Genomic DNA, 15689 nt, shown 5'->3' with positions numbered 1-15689 from the left:
AGAAAGCTACACGACATGGGGCAGTTCATTTACAAACACAAGTGTAACTTGAGTTTCACACTGTTTTTTGTTAGAAAATAATCAAATTGTTAAATGCTTAAAGCACACAAAACGTCAGAAATCTGCACTGTCATGAACAACAATGTAAACCTAATTTTTGGATTAACCCTCCGAAGTCTGAATCCCAGCTTGTGCACATCAACCTCACCGATTTGCACAAATACAGTTTATAATGAAGACATGTTAAATATTAAGCACTGAAAACAGTTTGGTTGTTGTTGTTTGGAACGTCATTTAATGCATGTTGTTTTGTTGCCATAGTGATGCCTCCAGGGGAAAATTAGGGAGCAGAGCAAGAATAAGACTGTGGATATATGTTTTGATAGCTTTGGGTTCTCTTTGTTTTTGCCTAACAATCATAAAGAAATGTATTATATTTTGTGTGTGTCCTCATTATTGAGCTTTAACCCTGCATAAAGGCCAAGATGAATCTCTTAGAGTAGAACTTTACAGTAACTATTAGAATAAAAAAAAAAACACACATTGACTGCTTTAGTTTTTAAGATTCACTTCTGTCTTAAGTATTTTTTGTCTCCATATAAGATATCAAAATCTGTGCATACAACTTGATGTAAAAAGAATCTATGTACATTCCGCAGTCTATGATGCTAGAATGGCATCGCAGCATTTAAACATGTTTTGAATGAAAACATCAGCATATGAAAACACAACTGAAGAGACACTGCAACCGTATGAAGGAAGACGACTATTTAGTGAAATTTCTACATTTCCCTGAGGATTAACTGCTCTGTAACTTACCAAGAACTAAAGTAAGTTCAAATTTCATTTTATAGACTTAAGATCATTTACTTAAATATAAAGCCTGATTTTCCTACCTGCCAGGACAGTATTTATGTACTTTACATTGTGCAAGTCTAGACTATATTTTACATCATAGAGAGGATGATGTGGCTCTATTATTCAGGAAAACAAATGAAGACTTAACTATTTGTCAGCTGTTGTAATATTTGACAAATTATACATAAATTAGAAAATGTTCTTAATCATATCTTACAGTGACAGAAGCTCTGCTGTTAATCTTAGTATCTGCAGTTTTTACACGCTTACATAAACACACGCAGTTACTGTCCCTCCATTTAGAAAGACAGAGGCATCAGAGTGAGCATCATTCAACACAGACGCTCTCACAACACAAATCCTGACGTCGGTTTGCAATAAATGTAATTTAAAAAATTTACATTCATGTATGCTATATGCATTTTGTCCATTCCAAAGTTGTGAGTCTATACCAGCCAAAATGCTGTCTTTAGCTATTAACATTTGAAATGATGAAGGCACTTGAAAGTAACACAACATTAGCTGCCTTTCCAGAAAAAGACAAAAACCTTTCAGAAGTATAGTATGTAAGGTTTTGTGAGGTTTTCCTCCCAGGCTTCTAGACTTCTGATTGGCCAACATTTCTACACGGTTAGGATTTGGCATGTTCCTGACTTTGTTTTTAGGGTTTACATGTGGAAGGAGATATTTTTTCAAAACTGCACATGTGGACGGGGTTTTTTTTAAACGAAAAAGGAAAATTTCCGTTTACAAAAGTGCCCGTGTACGTGTGGACGTAGCCTAAAGTTATCACAAAAAAAGCAAATTCGCTGAACATTCTGAGTTGTTTAGTGATCATTGTTGTTTTCTGTTCCTTGTAGTCAAAATGAATGGAAGCGGAGATGGATCACAAAATAACCGTAATGGTAAGCACATGCACTCAGTCGTAAAATTGATGAAAAACTGATTTTCAGCAGATGTTTATGAATGCTAATTAAAAGATAAAATGATCTTGCAGGCCGACAGGTTAACCCAGAAATGTTTCCAAGAGGAGATCAGGAGCCAGCTTACGAACCTGTTGGTGGAATCTGGGGTTTACTGGAAAGACTTTATGTTACTCTCTATGATATCTTTTTTTGGAGGCTGACTGAGCTACTAGATGAATTAGAGGATCGATATGATGTCTTATATATTGACTTTCACAATGTCAATGACGGCAATGTCAACAATGTAAACAATCACAATATTAATGTGAGAGACAATGATGCCAATGTTGACAACAATGAACTGCATGATGATCATAATGCTGTTGTTGTTGTCGGCATTGAAAATGACGATTCTGATGAGGCATTTGAAGACTGTGAGGATGTTCACCCGTACATCCCAGAAGAGGATCCTCAGCCAGGTGTATCCAGGAAGAGGTCTAGAGAGATGGATGTGGAAGATGTGGAGCCCAACAAAAGAATCAGATGGAGCGAGGAGTTTTCTGATGATGACTCTGACTTCATCTCTGCCTGTGATACTGATAGCGAGGGCTGTCCTCATCTTGGTAATATTGCTGATGAGGTACCGCTGTCTGTTGGATCCACGAAAAGGTCCAGAAAGGAAGATGGAGATGAAGAAGAGCCTAATAGCAAAAGATCCAGGCTCGCAAACTCTGATTCGGGGACCAGCTCAATTGTGTATGATCACTCTGAGAGCAGTAGTGATGAACTCTTTGAAGATGCCCATGAAGAGACTGACAACCATGAAACTGGAGGCTCGAGGAAAAGGTCCAGAGAGGATTTGGAAGAAGAAGAGGAATGCTTGCGCGTTTGCAAATTTCGGAGGTGTTCAAATGAGTCCACCAGCACCCGTGATGACAACTAACACTATTTCAACGGGATTTTTCTGTATCCTTTTAGTAGGCTGATGGCCTACTCAGGTGACCCTGAATCCTCCCTTGGTTTTGCTGCCAGAAGTTGGGCATACACTGTGCAATTTTTTCAGTCGCGATATTCAGCTCCTGTTCAAACTGTCCGATTGACTCGTAGGGGTTAGAAGTTCGTAGGTCACGATGCAGGGTCTCATACTATACGGCCCGATGCTCTGTGCAACCTGAGTGCTCACACTGTTCGTCCATAGCATGAAGGTTATAACACAAAATTTTACACTATTTTCACGGTTGTTGTGGTCGCGATAATTTTGTGAAGTCACATCGAAAAGGCTCGGATGAGCTTGGCAGTTCTACAAGTTGTGCCTCCATCGCTTGTGTCCGGATCACACGCTGCACTGCCGTGCTGTTCTGTCTTTTCGCTTTCATCTCTGTGTTTGCGCGTGCGCAGTGAGAGACGCTGCGTTGACACCCTCACAACAGCCGACAGGATTTCAAACAGGTTTGATTTTCTTACGACCAAATGACTGATGATCAGGAGCTGATCGTGAGGTGTTAATCACTTCTCGTTACCCCATGTATACGATGCACGACACACGATTAAGGCCAAACTCGGGTCGATCCCCAAAACGGTTGCACGACTGAAAAATCGGCTCAAAATGGGCCAAAAATCGCACAGTGTATGTCCAGCATTAGGCGTAGGCTGCTGGGGGATTCCCATGATGCACTGGGTGTTTCTTCTTCACCCACTATGTGTTAATAGACCTCTCTGCACTGAATTGTACTTGTTGTTAACCTCTGGCTCTCTTCCACAGAATGTCTTTATCCTGTTTTCCTTCCCCCTCCCCAACCGGTCGCAGCAGATGGCCGCCCCTCCCTGAGCCTGGTTCTGCTGGAGGTTTCTTCCTGTTAAAAGGGAGTTTTTCCTTCCCACTGTCGCCAAAGTGCTTGCTCATAGGGGGTCATTTGATTGTTGGGTTTTTCTTTGTAAGTATACCTTACAATATAAAGCACCTTTGAGGTGACTGTTACTGTGATTTGGCACTATATAAAAAAATTGAATTGAATTTAAAATTTAACTCTTTTTGGAGAGTTGGTACGTTAACTCTGATTTAGTGTTAAACACCAAATCTGTCTGGAGTGATAATTTAACACTTGGTGTTAAGAGTTTATATATTAACTCTCAAAAGAGTATTTTAGTTTAACTACGTAAGAGTTATCTTCTAATTCATTCTAAAAAAGCGGGAATTTTACTGTTCTGAACTTCTAGAAATTTCTTTTGGAAATAAACATTTACTAAAAAGACGCAATGGTTTTTGAAAAACATTTATTCTGAACTGTGCACCACAATTTCAAAACATTGTCTGAAAGATGTAACAGTATACATGTTCTCACTTTCATTAGAATTTTGTTTATCAAAAGGTCTGACATAGGTGAGCTGGTAAATGCAAATAACAGCATTCTCATTACTTATTTCTTCAATACAATATGCATGTCCTTCATTCATCCCTTTGTGGAACTTCAATGCACTTCTGCTCTCCCCCATATTCCATCTTCACAAGCATATCCTATGTGGAGACTGAATAAAAATTAGTTGACACTAATTAATGGTACAAATAATCCAGTAATCAATTGCAGCACAGTAAAAAAAAAGGAATCCTTTTTGAGCCATTATTTGTGTAAAGTATTTTCCCAAAAGACAAGGACACAGGCAACAGGTAATACTGAACTAAATGCACATGGTTAAACTATTTATAAGAATTTGTTTAAAGAGATGGAATGGAGAACGTGGCTGCAGCTAGGAGTGTCAGCAGAGAGCAGGAACCAGAGGAAAAGCTATCGAGAGACTGATCACCTGGGTCGTGATGGGAACAGTCCAACGGGAATTCTGCATCAATCAGTCAGCGTAATGCCTAAAAGTTTATTCAGATGTAAATATATTAAATTCTTAAAATGAAGAATATGAAAAAAAATCATCAGTGTTTTTAACGACACTGCATTTCATTCATGTGTCTCTATTGGACAGTGTTGTAGAAGTTACAGAAGATAGGAATCACTTCCACCTTGGCCTGACGTTTGATCACGTTTGGTTGTACTGGCTTTGAGCCTGTTTGTGATACGCTACATCCACATGATACAGCTACTCTAGCTTTTTTTGAAGTGTCGTGAAATATTTTGCTTAAATGTTCTGCAGAACGGATGCAGCGCACATACAGTACAGATACTATCTGAAACAGCATTACACAGTGTTACACCTACTTGTTGAGATGTTTTCTATTATTATGTCCAGTATCAAATTTCTGCTGTACGCAAATCTTTCTATTCTCTCTTTTTCTTCTGTGTGAGGGATTCCTGCATTAATCATGCAGCTTAGAAACTTCATATGCACACCGTGAAAACACCTCCAAATAAATTCAGTGAAAGGTTGTCGAGATAAGGTTGTCTAAAACATTTATGAATGAACTTGTATAGAAAGTGTTTCTAGGAAACATTATCTAACACTTCTACATTCTTTAAAAAAAAGTATGCTTGGTTTAACTTTCAAATAACCAATGAACCAGTCCATCAGCTCAAAGCTATTGTACATTACTGCATTTTTGTCATAATTAGTGGTAAAATTGAATGATGATGAGATGCTCCCCACTCATATAATTACAAATATGGGAAAATATGCTCACTTTACTTTTGCTATCAATGGCTTGGCTCTATTAACAGGTTGTACCACATACGACATGGGCAAGAGTATGAGGCAACAACTCTTAACTGACATCAGCACAAAAACTGTACATCAGGAGCTTCATGTCACTGGTTTCCATTAATGTTTAATTCTTGTCAGACAGAAACAGAAACAGACAGCACATGTTGTAGTATAGTGACTCTGAACTTTTTAATATAATAACATACTGTAGTTCCAAATGCTTGGTACACTGTTCACTGTTACAGCAGGATGACCAGATGAAGAAACACTGTCAGACTTTAACAAATGCTAAGCAGTCAAATCATTTCATGTATAAGAGTCTATACTTAGTGGTTGATGTGAGAATCGCAGGTAGATATTCTCAGAATCTGCAGCACAATCCACAGACACCAGCATTGCAGCAGCCGCAGCAAAAGCGACACTTCATGCCACGCTTCTGTCTGTGGTACGGCATCTGTGTGAAAGAGGAGAAGAGCAGAGAGTTTATCTTCAGCTGCAAGTCACTTCATTGTTTCTAATTTTATGAAAAGTTGTGAGTGCACAGTTTATTTTAAACATCTCCCTGCATTTGAAAGATCTCACAATTACTGTCTTCATTCATTTATTGAAGTAAACTCACCACCCATGAGTCAGCTGATACCTCCTGATGTTCAGCAGCTGGACTGTCAGTGCTCACAGCCTCTTGTAGCTCTTGCAGTTCTCGTATCTGTAGAGAAAGAAAACAGATCTTAGCATCTTCACAACAAATTCATGCAGAAGAAGCACATTACATGAATTTAACACAGTATGTAACCTCAGCAAATGTGGCAGAGCTCTGCTGAATGCAAATACACATGAGTGCAACGGCCACTGCAACTGCAACGCTGAACGTCTTCATCTTCAGGAGGTTTGAGTGGTTTAAGGTGGTCAGATCCTTTGACTCTCTCGTTGACTCTTGTCAGCGCCTTTGTGATGGTTGACTGAGGGAAACGGTGCTGGTATTTATACTCATTTGCTCCACTGCTGCCTCGTCACTTAGAGTACAGAAACTACTGTCGGGAACAGGCTTGCATCAATAGGACAGGGAAAACCCATATAGTTAAACATCCGAAGGTCAAAGTTCATGCCGACTGAGAAAAGTACAGATTTTCTCCTTCCTCAGGAATTTTCCATTCCCAGAATTTCATAGCACAGGAAAATATGGAGTTTTGCAATGTTCCTGAAATCAGGTAGAGTAAGAGCTGTGAGTGACGAGGCAGCAGGGGCCCAAATCAGTATAAATATCAGCACTTCTGCACACATTAACCATCAGACAGAAGGACTCAGCTCACAACAATCATCCGGACCAGGAGAAAGAGTCGAACTTGAGCCTCTCAAAGCTTCCTAAGATGAAGACGTTCAGTGTTGCAGTTGCAGTGGCCGTCGTGCTCACATTCATTTGTGTTCAGCAGAGCTCTGCTGTCCCAGTCACTGAAGTAAGAACTTGACTTTAACCAAGTGTATTAGCTTACAAGCTGCAAATGTTTGTTTCAGTGCTACAATGTGGTTTCTACTGCACTCAATTCATTAACAGGAGCAGGAGCTGGAGGAGCCAATGAGCATGGACTATCCAGCAGCAGCACATGAGGAGGCATCAGTGGACTCATGGAAGGTAAGTAACACTAACTGAGTGAAGGTGGCCAAATTACTTCAGCTAAATGAAAGTGTTTGTTAGAGCAGGTGAATATAAAGAGCAGTGATGCTGCTGCAGATGAACTCTGTGCTCATGTCTCTTGTGTTTCCTACAGACGCTGTATAACAGCAGACACAAGCGTGGCATCAAGTGTCGCTTTTGCTGTGGCTGCTGCACCCCCGGTATCTGTGGAGTTTGCTGCAGGTTCTGAGGATTCCTGCTCCAACAACCACTCAGCATTAACAAACTGTATGTCACAGTTAATGTGTGAGATTCTACTGTTTTAGTAACATTGTGTCCTCAGTTACTGCATCAACTACATGCTTGTATTACAGAGTTTATCACAATAAACTTTATGGTCATTTAGATATAATGTGGATTTTTGTTGTCATTTTAAATGTCGTATTTTCCTTTGTTACATTTGTAAAACTGACTGCTATGCACCGTCCATCCATCAATTCATCCATCAAAGCTGCCATAGGGCTACAGGCAGGGTATATCCTGGACAGTGTTAACACATAGAGAGAAAAGCATTCATGATCACAGTAACCCCTGTAACTGATTCAAAATCACAATTTAACCAAACACCAAAGTGTTCTGACATTTGAGGGGAGACTCTCCAAAATATTCTATTTTTATTTCAAACACATACGCAGTTGGTTATATATGGTTAAAATGATTCAAATGCAGTAAATATATACATTTTTCATATAAATAGAGTCCATAACTTGATTATTGTCTGTAGCCCACATAATTAAACACTTTAGTTAGATAAAACATGTGAGTTTTGATGTTATGTACTGTATAGCCTGTGTAATAAATAAACATGTAGCCCAATAAGTATAAAATCCAGAAAGCTACACGACATGGGGCAGTTCATTTACAAACACAAGTGTAACTTGAGTTTCACACTGTTTTTTGTTAGAAAATAATCAAATTGTTAAATGCTTAAAGCACACAAAACGTCAGAAATCTGCACTGTCATGAACAACAATGTAAACCTAATTTTTGGATTAACCCTCCGAAGTCTGAATCCCAGCTTGTGCACATCAACCTCACCGATTTGCACAAATACAGTTTATAATGAAGACATGTTAAATATTAAGCACTGAAAACAGTTTGGTTGTTGTTGTTTGGAACGTCATTTAATGCATGTTGTTTTGTTGCCATAGTGATGCCTCCAGGGGAAAATTAGGGAGCAGAGCAAGAATAAGACTGTGGATATATGTTTTGATAGCTTTGGGTTCTCTTTGTTTTTGCCTAACAATCATAAAGAAATGTATTATATTTTGTGTGTGTCCTCATTATTGAGCTTTAACCCTGCATAAAGGCCAAGATGAATCTCTTAGAGTAGAACTTTACAGTAACTATTAGAATAAAAAAAAAAACACACACATTGACTGCTTTAGTTTTTAAGATTCACTTCTGTCTTAAGTATTTTTTGTCTCCATATAAGATATCAAAATCTGTGCATACAACTTGATGTAAAAAGAATCTATGTACATTCCGCAGTCTATGATGCTAGAATGGCATCGCAGCATTTAAACATGTTTTGAATGAAAACATCAGCATATGAAAACACAACTGAAGAGACACTGCAACCGTATGAAGGAAGACGACTATTTAGTGAAATTTCTACATTTCCCTGAGGATTAACTGCTCTGTAACTTACCAAGAACTAAAGTAAGTTCAAATTTCATTTTATAGACTTAAGATCATTTACTTAAATATAAAGCCTGATTTTCCTGCCTGCCAGGACAGTATTTCTGTACTTTACATTGTGCAAGTCTAGACTATATTTTACATCATAGAGAGGATGATGTGGCTCTATTATTCAGGAAAACAAATGAAGACTTAACTATTTGTCAGCTGTTGTAATATTTGACAAATTATACATAAATTAGAAAATGTTCTTAATCATATCTTAGAGTGACAGAAGCTCTGCTGTTAATCTTAGTATCTGCAGTTTTTACACGCTTACATAAACACACGCAGTTACTGTCCCTCCATTTAGAAAGACAGAGGCATCAGAGTGAGCATCATTCAACACAGACGCTCTCACAACACAAATCCTGACGTCGGTTTGCAATAAATGTAATTTAAAAAATTTACATTCATGTATGCTATATGCATTTTGTCCATTCCAAAGTTGTGAGTCTATACCAGCCAAAATGCTGTCTTTAGCTATTAACATTTGAAATGATGAAGGCACTTGAAAGTAACACAACATTAGCTGCCTTTCCAGAAAAAGACAAAAACCTTTCAGAAGTATAGTATGTAAGGTTTTGTGAGGTTTTCCTCCCAGGCTTCTAGACTTCTGATTGGCCAACATTTCTACACGGTTAGGATTTGGCATATTCCTGACTTTGTTTTTAGGGTTTACATGTGGAAGGAGATATTTTTTCAAAACTGCACATGTGGACGGGGTTTTTTTTAAACGAAAAAGGAAAATTTCCGTTTACAAAAGTGCCCGTGTACGTGTGGACGTAGCCTAAAGTTATCACAAAAAAAGCAAATTCGCTGAACATTCTGAGTTGTTTAGTGATCATTGTTGTTTTCTGTTCCTTGTAGTCAAAATGAATGGAAGCGGAGATGGATCACAAAATAACCGTAATGGTAAGCACATGCACTCAGTCGTAAAATTGATGAAAAACTGATTTTCAGCAGATGTTTATGAATGCTAATTAAAAGATAAAATGATCTTGCAGGCCGACAGGTTAACCCAGAAATGTTTCCAAGAGGAGATCAGGAGCCAGCTTACGAACCTGTTGGTGGAATCTGGGGTTTACTGGAAAGACTTTATGTTACTCTCTATGATATCTTTTTTTGGAGGCTGACTGAGCTACTAGATGAATTAGAGGATCGATATGATGTCTTATATATTGACTTTCACAATGTCAATGACGGCAATGTCAACAATGTAAACAATCACAATATTAATGTGAGAGACAATGATGCCAATGTTGACAACAATGAACTGCATGATGATCATAATGCTGTTGTTGTTGTCGGCATTGAAAATGACGATTCTGATGAGGCATTTGAAGACTGTGAGGATGTTCACCCGTACATCCCAGAAGAGGATCCTCAGCCAGGTGTATCCAGGAAGAGGTCTAGAGAGATGGATGTGGAAGATGTGGAGCCCAACAAAAGAATCAGATGGAGCGAGGAGTTTTCTGATGATGACTCTGACTTCATCTCTGCCTGTGATACTGATAGCGAGGGCTGTCCTCATCTTGGTAATATTGCTGATGAGGTACCGCTGTCTGTTGGATCCACGAAAAGGTCCAGAAAGGAAGATGGAGATGAAGAAGAGCCTAATAGCAAAAGATCCAGGCTCGCAAACTCTGATTCGGGGACCAGCTCAATTGTGTATGATCACTCTGAGAGCAGTAGTGATGAACTCTTTGAAGATGCCCATGAAGAGACTGACAACCATGAAACTGGAGGCTCGAGGAAAAGGTCCAGAGAGGATTTGGAAGAAGAAGAGGAATGCTTGCGCGTTTGCAAATTTCGGAGGTGTTCAAATGAGTCCACCAGCACCAGTGATGACAACTAACACTATTTCAACGGGATTTTTCTGTATCCTTTTAGTAGGCTGATGGCCTACTCAGGTGACCCTGAATCCTCCCTTGGTTTTGCTGCCATAAGTTGGGCATACACTGTGCAATTTTTTCAGTCGCGTTATTCAGCTCCTGTTCAAACTCTCCGATTGACTCGTAGGGGTTAGAAGTTCGTAGGTCACGATGCAGGGTCTCATACTATACGGCCCGATGCTCTGTGCAACCTGAGTGCTCACACTGTTCGTCCATAGCATGAAGGTTATGACACAAAATTTTACACTATTTTCACGGTTGTTGTGGTCGCGATAATTTTGTGAAGTCACATCGAAAAGGCTCGGATGAGCTTGGCAGTTCTACAAGTTGTGCCTCCATCGCTTGTGTCCGGATCACACGCTGCACTGCCGTGCTGTTCTGTCTTTTCGCTTTCATCTCTGTGTTTGCGCGTGCGCAGTGAGAGACGCTGCGTTGACACCCTCACAACAGCCGACAGGATTTCAAACAGGTTTGATTTTCTTACGACCAAATGACTGATGATCAGGAGCTGATCGTGAGGTGTTAATCACTTCTCGTTACCCCATGTATACGATGCACGACACACGATTAAGGCCAAACTCGGGTCGATCCCCAAAACGGTTGCACGACTGAAAAATCGGCTCAAAATGGGCCAAAAATCGCACAGTGTATGTCCAGCATTAGGCGTAGGCTGCTGGGGGATTCCCATGATGCACTGGGTGTTTCTTCTTCACCCACTATGTGTTAATAGACCTCTCTGCACTGAATTGTACTTGTTGTTAACCTCTGGCTCTCTTCCACAGAATGTCTTTATCCTGTTTTCCTTCCCCCTCCCCAACCGGTCGCAGCAGATGGCCGCCCCTCCCTGAGCCTGGTTCTGCTGGAGGTTTCTTCCTGTTAAAAGGGAGTTTTTCCTTCCCACTGTCGCCAAAGTGCTTGCTCATAGGGGGTCATTTGATTGTTGGGTTTTTCTTTGTAAGTATACCTTACAATATAAAGCACCTTGAGGTGACTGTTACTGTGATTTGGCACTATATAAAAAAAATTGAATTGAATTTAAAATTTGAATGGATGTGACTGTGTAGATTCCAAATCCAGCATGTCCAAATTAACACTGTCGGATTTGATTTCAACACTATTAAAGTGTCTATATGGGTCCACACCAGAGAGTGTTAATTTAACTCTTTTTGGAGAGTTGGTACGTTAACTCTGATTTAGTGTTAAACACCAAATCTGTCTGGAGTTGATAATTTAACACTTGGTGTTAAGAGTTTATATATTAACTCTCAAAAGAGTATTTTAGTTTAACTACGTAAGAGTTATCGTCTAATTCATTCTAAAAAGCGGGAATTTTACTGTTCTGAACTTCTAGAAATTTCTTTTGGAAATAAACATTTACTAAAAAGACGCAATGGTTTTTGAAAAACATTTATTCTGAACTGTGCACCACAATTTCAAAACATTGTCTGAAAGATGTAACAGTGTACATGTTCTCACTTTCATTAGAATTTTGTTTATTAAAAGGTCTGACATAGGTGAGCTGGTAAATGCAAATAACAGCATTCTCATTACTTATTTCTTCAATACAATATGCATGTCCTTCATTCATCCCTTTGTGGAACTTCAACGCACTTCTGCTCTCCCCCATATTCCATCTTCACAAGCATATCCTATGTGGAGACTGAATAAAAATTAGTTGACACTAATTAATGGTACAAATAATCCAGTAATCAATTGCAGCACAGTAAAAAAAAGGAATCCTTTTTGAGCCATTATTTGTGTAAAGTATTTTCCCAAAAGACAAGGACACAGGCAACAGGTAATACTGAACTAAATGCACATGGTTAAACTATTTATAAGAATTTGTTTAAAGAGATGGAATGGAGAACGTGGCTGCAGCTAGGAGTGTCAGCAGAGAGCAGGAACCAGAGGAAAAGCTATCGAGAGACTGATCACCTGGGTCGTGATGGGAACAGTCCAACGGGAATTCTGCATCAATCAGTCAGCGTAATGCCTAAAAGTTTATTCAGATGTAAATATATTAAATTCTTAAAATGAAGAATATGAAAAAAAATCATCAGTGTTTTTAACGACACTGCATTTCATTCATGTGTCTCTATTGGACAGTGTTGTAGAAGTTACAGGAGATAGGAATCAGTTCCACCTTGGCCTGACGTTTGATCACGTTTGGTTGTACTGGCTTTGAGCCTGTTTGTGATACGCTACATCCACATGATACAGCTACTCTAGCTTTTTTTGAAGTGTCGTGAAATATTTTGCTTAAATGTTCTGCAGAACGGATGCAGCGCACATACAGTACAGATACTATCTGAAACAGTATTACACAGTGTTACACCTACTTTACAGTTTCACCACAGTGCAACGTCTCTCAGTATTGTTGAGATGTTTTCTATTATTATGTCCAGTATCAAATTTCTGCTGTACGCAAATCTTTCTATTCTCTCTTTTTCTTCTGTGTGAGGGATTCCTGCATTAATCATGCAGCTTAGAAACTTCATATGCACACCGTGAAAACACCTCCAAATAAATTCAGTGAAAGGTTGTCGAGATAAGGTTGTCTAAAACATTTATGAATGAACTTGTATAGAAAGTGTTTCTAGGAAACATTATCTAACACTTCTACATTCTTTAAAAAAAGTATGCTTGGTTTAACTTTCAAATAACCAATGAACCAGTCCATCAGCTCAAAGCTATTGTACATTACTGCATTTTTGTCATAATTAGTGGTAAAATTGAATGATGATGAGATGCTCCCCACTCATATAATTACAAATATGGGAAAATATGCTCACTTTACTTTTGCTATCAATGGCTTGGCTCTATTAACAGGTTGTACCACATACGACATGGGCAAGAGTATGAGGCAACAACTCTTAACTGACATCAGCACAAAAACTGTACATCAGGAGCTTCATGTCACTGGTTTCCATTAATGTTTAATTCTTGTCAGACAGAAACAGAAACAGACAGCACATGTTGTAGTATAGTGACTCTGAACTTTTTAATATAATAACATACTGTAGTTCCAAATGCTTGGTACACTGTTCACTGATACAGCAGGATGACCAGATGAAGAAACACTGTCAGACTTTAACAAATGCTAAGCAGTCAAATCATTTCATGTATAAGAGTCTATACTTAGTGGTTGATGTGAGAATCGCAGGTAGATATTCTCAGAATCTGCAGCACAATCCACAGACACCAGCATTGCAGCAGCCGCAGCAAAAGCGACACTTCATGCCACGCTTCTGTCTGTGGTACGGCATCTGTGTGAAAGAGGAGAAGAGCAGAGAGTTTATCTTCAGCTGCAAGTCACTTCATTGTTTCTAATTTTATGAAAAGTTGTGAGTGCACAGTTTATTTTAAACATCTCCCTGCATTTGAGAGATCTCACAATTACTGTCTTCATTCATTTATTGAAGTAAACTCACCACCCATGAGTCAGCTGATACCTCCTGATGTTCAGCAGCTGGACTGTCAGTGCTCACAGCCTCTTGTAGCTCTTGCAGTTCTCGTATCTGTAGAGAAAGAAAACAGATCTTAGCATCTTCACAACAAATTCATGCAGAAGAAGCACATTACATGAATTTAACACAGTCTGTAACCTCAGCAAATGTGGCAGAGCTCTGCTGAATGCAAATACACATGAGTGCAACGGCCACTGCAACTGCAACGCTGAACGTCTTCATCTTCAGGAGGTTTGAGTGGTTTAAGGTGGTCAGATCCTTTGACTCTCTCGTTGACTCTTGTCAGCTCCTTCGTGATGGTTGACTGAGGGAAACGGTGCTGGTATTTATACTCATTTGCTCCACTGCTGCCTCGTCACTTAGAGTACAGAAACTACTGTCGGGAACAGGCTTGCATCAATAGGACAGGGAAAACCCATATAGTTAAACATCCGAAGGTCAAAGTTCATGCCGACTGAGAAAAGTACAGATTTTCTCCTTCCTCAGGAATTTTCCATTCCTACAATTTCATAGCACAGGAAAATATGGAGTTTTGCAATGTTCCTGAAATCAGGTAGAGTAAGAGCTGTGAGTGACGAGGCAGCAGGGGCCCAAATCAGTATAAATATCAGCACTTCTGCACACATTAACCATCAGACAGAAGGACTCAGCTCACAACAATCATCCGGACCAGGAGAAAGAGTCGAACTTGAGCCTCTCAAAGCTTCCTAAGATGAAGACGTTCAGTGTTGCAGTTGCAGTGGCCGTCGTGCTCACATTCATTTGTGTTCAGCAGAGCTCTGCTGTCCCAGTCACTGAAGTAAGAACTTGACTTTAACCAAGTGTATTAGCTTACAAGCTGCAAATGTTTGTTTCAGTGCTACAATGTGGTTTCTACTGCACTCAATTCATTAACAGGAGCAGGAGCTGGAGGAGCCAATGAGCATGGACTATCCAGCAGCAGCACATGAGGAGGCATCAGTGGACTCATGGAAGGTAAGTAACACTAACTGAGTGAAGGTGGCCAAATTACTTCAGCTAAATGAAAGTGTTTGTTAGAGCAGGTGAAAATAAAGAGCAGTGATGCTGCTGCAGATGAACTCTGTGCTCATGTCTCTTGTGTTTCCCACAGACGCTGTATAACACCAGACACAAGCGTGGCATCAAGTGTCGCTTTTGCTGTGGCTGCTGCAACCCCGGTATCTGTGGAGTTTGCTGCAGGTTCTGAGGATTCCTGCTCCCACAACCACTCAGCATTAACAAACTGTATGTCACAGTTAATGTGTGAGATTATACTGTTTTAGTAACATTGTGTCCTCAGTTACTGCCTCAACCACGTGCTTGTATTGCACAGTTTATCACAATAAACTTTTAATTTAAGTGCAATGTGCATTTTTGTTGTCATTTTAAATGTAGCTTTTTCCTTTATTAGACCTTTAAAAATGGCCATCCATCCATCTATCCATTTACATAACCACTTTCTTGTGGGGTGGGCTGGACAGTGTTCACACACAGAGAAACAAGCACTCAAAGTACAAAAGCTATGTCTGGAGCAGTCTTGCATCAGTGGGACTGGGAAATTCCACTG

The 15689-nt window shown here is 39.5% G+C and overlaps 6 protein-coding genes across 6 annotated transcripts; 4 read left to right on the top strand and 2 right to left on the bottom strand.

Annotated features, from left to right (window-relative positions):
* Positions 1–701: 701 nt before the first annotated feature.
* On the top strand, positions 702–2911 carry LOC113032638 (uncharacterized). The gene is made up of 3 exons (XM_026185651.1): positions 702–830; positions 1719–1763; positions 1856–2911. Exons 2-3 carry the CDS (start codon positions 1724–1726, stop codon positions 2704–2706), a joined length of 891 nt encoding a protein of 296 aa, XP_026041436.1. The 5' UTR covers positions 702–830; positions 1719–1723; the 3' UTR covers positions 2707–2911.
* Positions 2912–5585: 2674 nt separating this feature from the next.
* On the bottom strand, positions 5586–6416 carry LOC113032155 (hepcidin-like). Its single transcript, XM_026184852.1, has 3 exons — positions 6202–6416; positions 6028–6114; positions 5586–5862 (listed from the first exon to the last, which is right to left on the bottom strand). The coding sequence occupies exons 1-3, from the start codon at positions 6283–6285 to the stop codon at positions 5770–5772; spliced, it is 264 nt and encodes an 87-aa protein (XP_026040637.1). The 5' UTR covers positions 6286–6416; the 3' UTR covers positions 5586–5769.
* Positions 6417–6775: 359 nt separating this feature from the next.
* On the top strand, positions 6776–7270 carry LOC113032212 (hepcidin-like). The gene is made up of 3 exons (XM_026184964.1): positions 6776–6862; positions 6961–7038; positions 7175–7270. The coding sequence occupies exons 1-3, from the start codon at positions 6776–6778 to the stop codon at positions 7268–7270; spliced, it is 261 nt and encodes an 86-aa protein (XP_026040749.1).
* A 1343-nt stretch (positions 7271–8613) lies between these two features.
* On the top strand, positions 8614–10942 carry LOC113032629 (uncharacterized). The gene is made up of 3 exons (XM_026185639.1): positions 8614–8742; positions 9631–9675; positions 9768–10942. Exons 2-3 carry the CDS (start codon positions 9636–9638, stop codon positions 10616–10618), a joined length of 891 nt encoding a protein of 296 aa, XP_026041424.1. The 5' UTR covers positions 8614–8742; positions 9631–9635; the 3' UTR covers positions 10619–10942.
* Positions 10943–13643: 2701 nt separating this feature from the next.
* On the bottom strand, positions 13644–14474 carry LOC113032166 (hepcidin-like). Its single transcript, XM_026184869.1, has 3 exons — positions 14261–14474; positions 14087–14173; positions 13644–13921 (listed from the first exon to the last, which is right to left on the bottom strand). Exons 1-3 carry the CDS (start codon positions 14342–14344, stop codon positions 13829–13831), a joined length of 264 nt encoding a protein of 87 aa, XP_026040654.1. The 5' UTR covers positions 14345–14474; the 3' UTR covers positions 13644–13828.
* A 360-nt stretch (positions 14475–14834) lies between these two features.
* On the top strand, positions 14835–15329 carry LOC113032194 (hepcidin-like). Its single transcript, XM_026184916.1, has 3 exons — positions 14835–14921; positions 15020–15097; positions 15234–15329. The coding sequence occupies exons 1-3, from the start codon at positions 14835–14837 to the stop codon at positions 15327–15329; spliced, it is 261 nt and encodes an 86-aa protein (XP_026040701.1).
* The last annotated feature ends 360 nt before the right edge of the window (positions 15330–15689 follow it).

This window comes from Astatotilapia calliptera, chromosome 11 (genome assembly GCF_900246225.1).
Source record: "Astatotilapia calliptera chromosome 11, fAstCal1.2, whole genome shotgun sequence".
Taxonomy (NCBI): domain Eukaryota; kingdom Metazoa; phylum Chordata; class Actinopteri; order Cichliformes; family Cichlidae; genus Astatotilapia; species Astatotilapia calliptera.
This window is presented reverse-complemented; position numbering and strand designations above follow the sequence as displayed.

Excerpts from the sequence above, each read along its gene's own strand:
- LOC113032155 (XM_026184852.1), bottom strand. The coding sequence starts at position 6,285 with ATGAAGACGTTCAGCGTTGCAGTTGCAGTGGCCGTTGCACTCATGTGT. Across the intron at positions 6,115-6,201 it reads GCTCTGCCACATTTGCTGAG|ATACGAGAACTGCAAGAGCT; the intron begins GTTACATACTGT and ends CTTTCTCTACAG. Across the intron at positions 5,863-6,027 it reads TATCAGCTGACTCATGGGTG|ATGCCGTACCACAGACAGAA; the intron begins GTGAGTTTACTT and ends TCTTTCACACAG.
- LOC113032629 (XM_026185639.1), top strand. The coding sequence starts at position 9,636 with ATGAATGGAAGCGGAGATGGATCACAAAATAACCGTAATG. Across the intron at positions 9,676-9,767 it reads ATCACAAAATAACCGTAATG|GCCGACAGGTTAACCCAGAA; the intron begins GTAAGCACATGC and ends ATGATCTTGCAG.
- LOC113032638 (XM_026185651.1), top strand. The coding sequence starts at position 1,724 with ATGAATGGAAGCGGAGATGGATCACAAAATAACCGTAATG. Across the intron at positions 1,764-1,855 it reads ATCACAAAATAACCGTAATG|GCCGACAGGTTAACCCAGAA; the intron begins GTAAGCACATGC and ends ATGATCTTGCAG.
- LOC113032166 (XM_026184869.1), bottom strand. The coding sequence starts at position 14,344 with ATGAAGACGTTCAGCGTTGCAGTTGCAGTGGCCGTTGCACTCATGTGT. Across the intron at positions 14,174-14,260 it reads GCTCTGCCACATTTGCTGAG|ATACGAGAACTGCAAGAGCT; the intron begins GTTACAGACTGT and ends CTTTCTCTACAG. Across the intron at positions 13,922-14,086 it reads TATCAGCTGACTCATGGGTG|ATGCCGTACCACAGACAGAA; the intron begins GTGAGTTTACTT and ends TCTTTCACACAG.
- LOC113032194 (XM_026184916.1), top strand. The coding sequence starts at position 14,835 with ATGAAGACGTTCAGTGTTGCAGTTGCAGTGGCCGTCGTGCTCACATTC. Across the intron at positions 14,922-15,019 it reads CTGCTGTCCCAGTCACTGAA|GAGCAGGAGCTGGAGGAGCC; the intron begins GTAAGAACTTGA and ends ATTCATTAACAG. Across the intron at positions 15,098-15,233 it reads CATCAGTGGACTCATGGAAG|ACGCTGTATAACACCAGACA; the intron begins GTAAGTAACACT and ends TGTTTCCCACAG.
- LOC113032212 (XM_026184964.1), top strand. The coding sequence starts at position 6,776 with ATGAAGACGTTCAGTGTTGCAGTTGCAGTGGCCGTCGTGCTCACATTC. Across the intron at positions 6,863-6,960 it reads CTGCTGTCCCAGTCACTGAA|GAGCAGGAGCTGGAGGAGCC; the intron begins GTAAGAACTTGA and ends ATTCATTAACAG. Across the intron at positions 7,039-7,174 it reads CATCAGTGGACTCATGGAAG|ACGCTGTATAACAGCAGACA; the intron begins GTAAGTAACACT and ends TGTTTCCTACAG.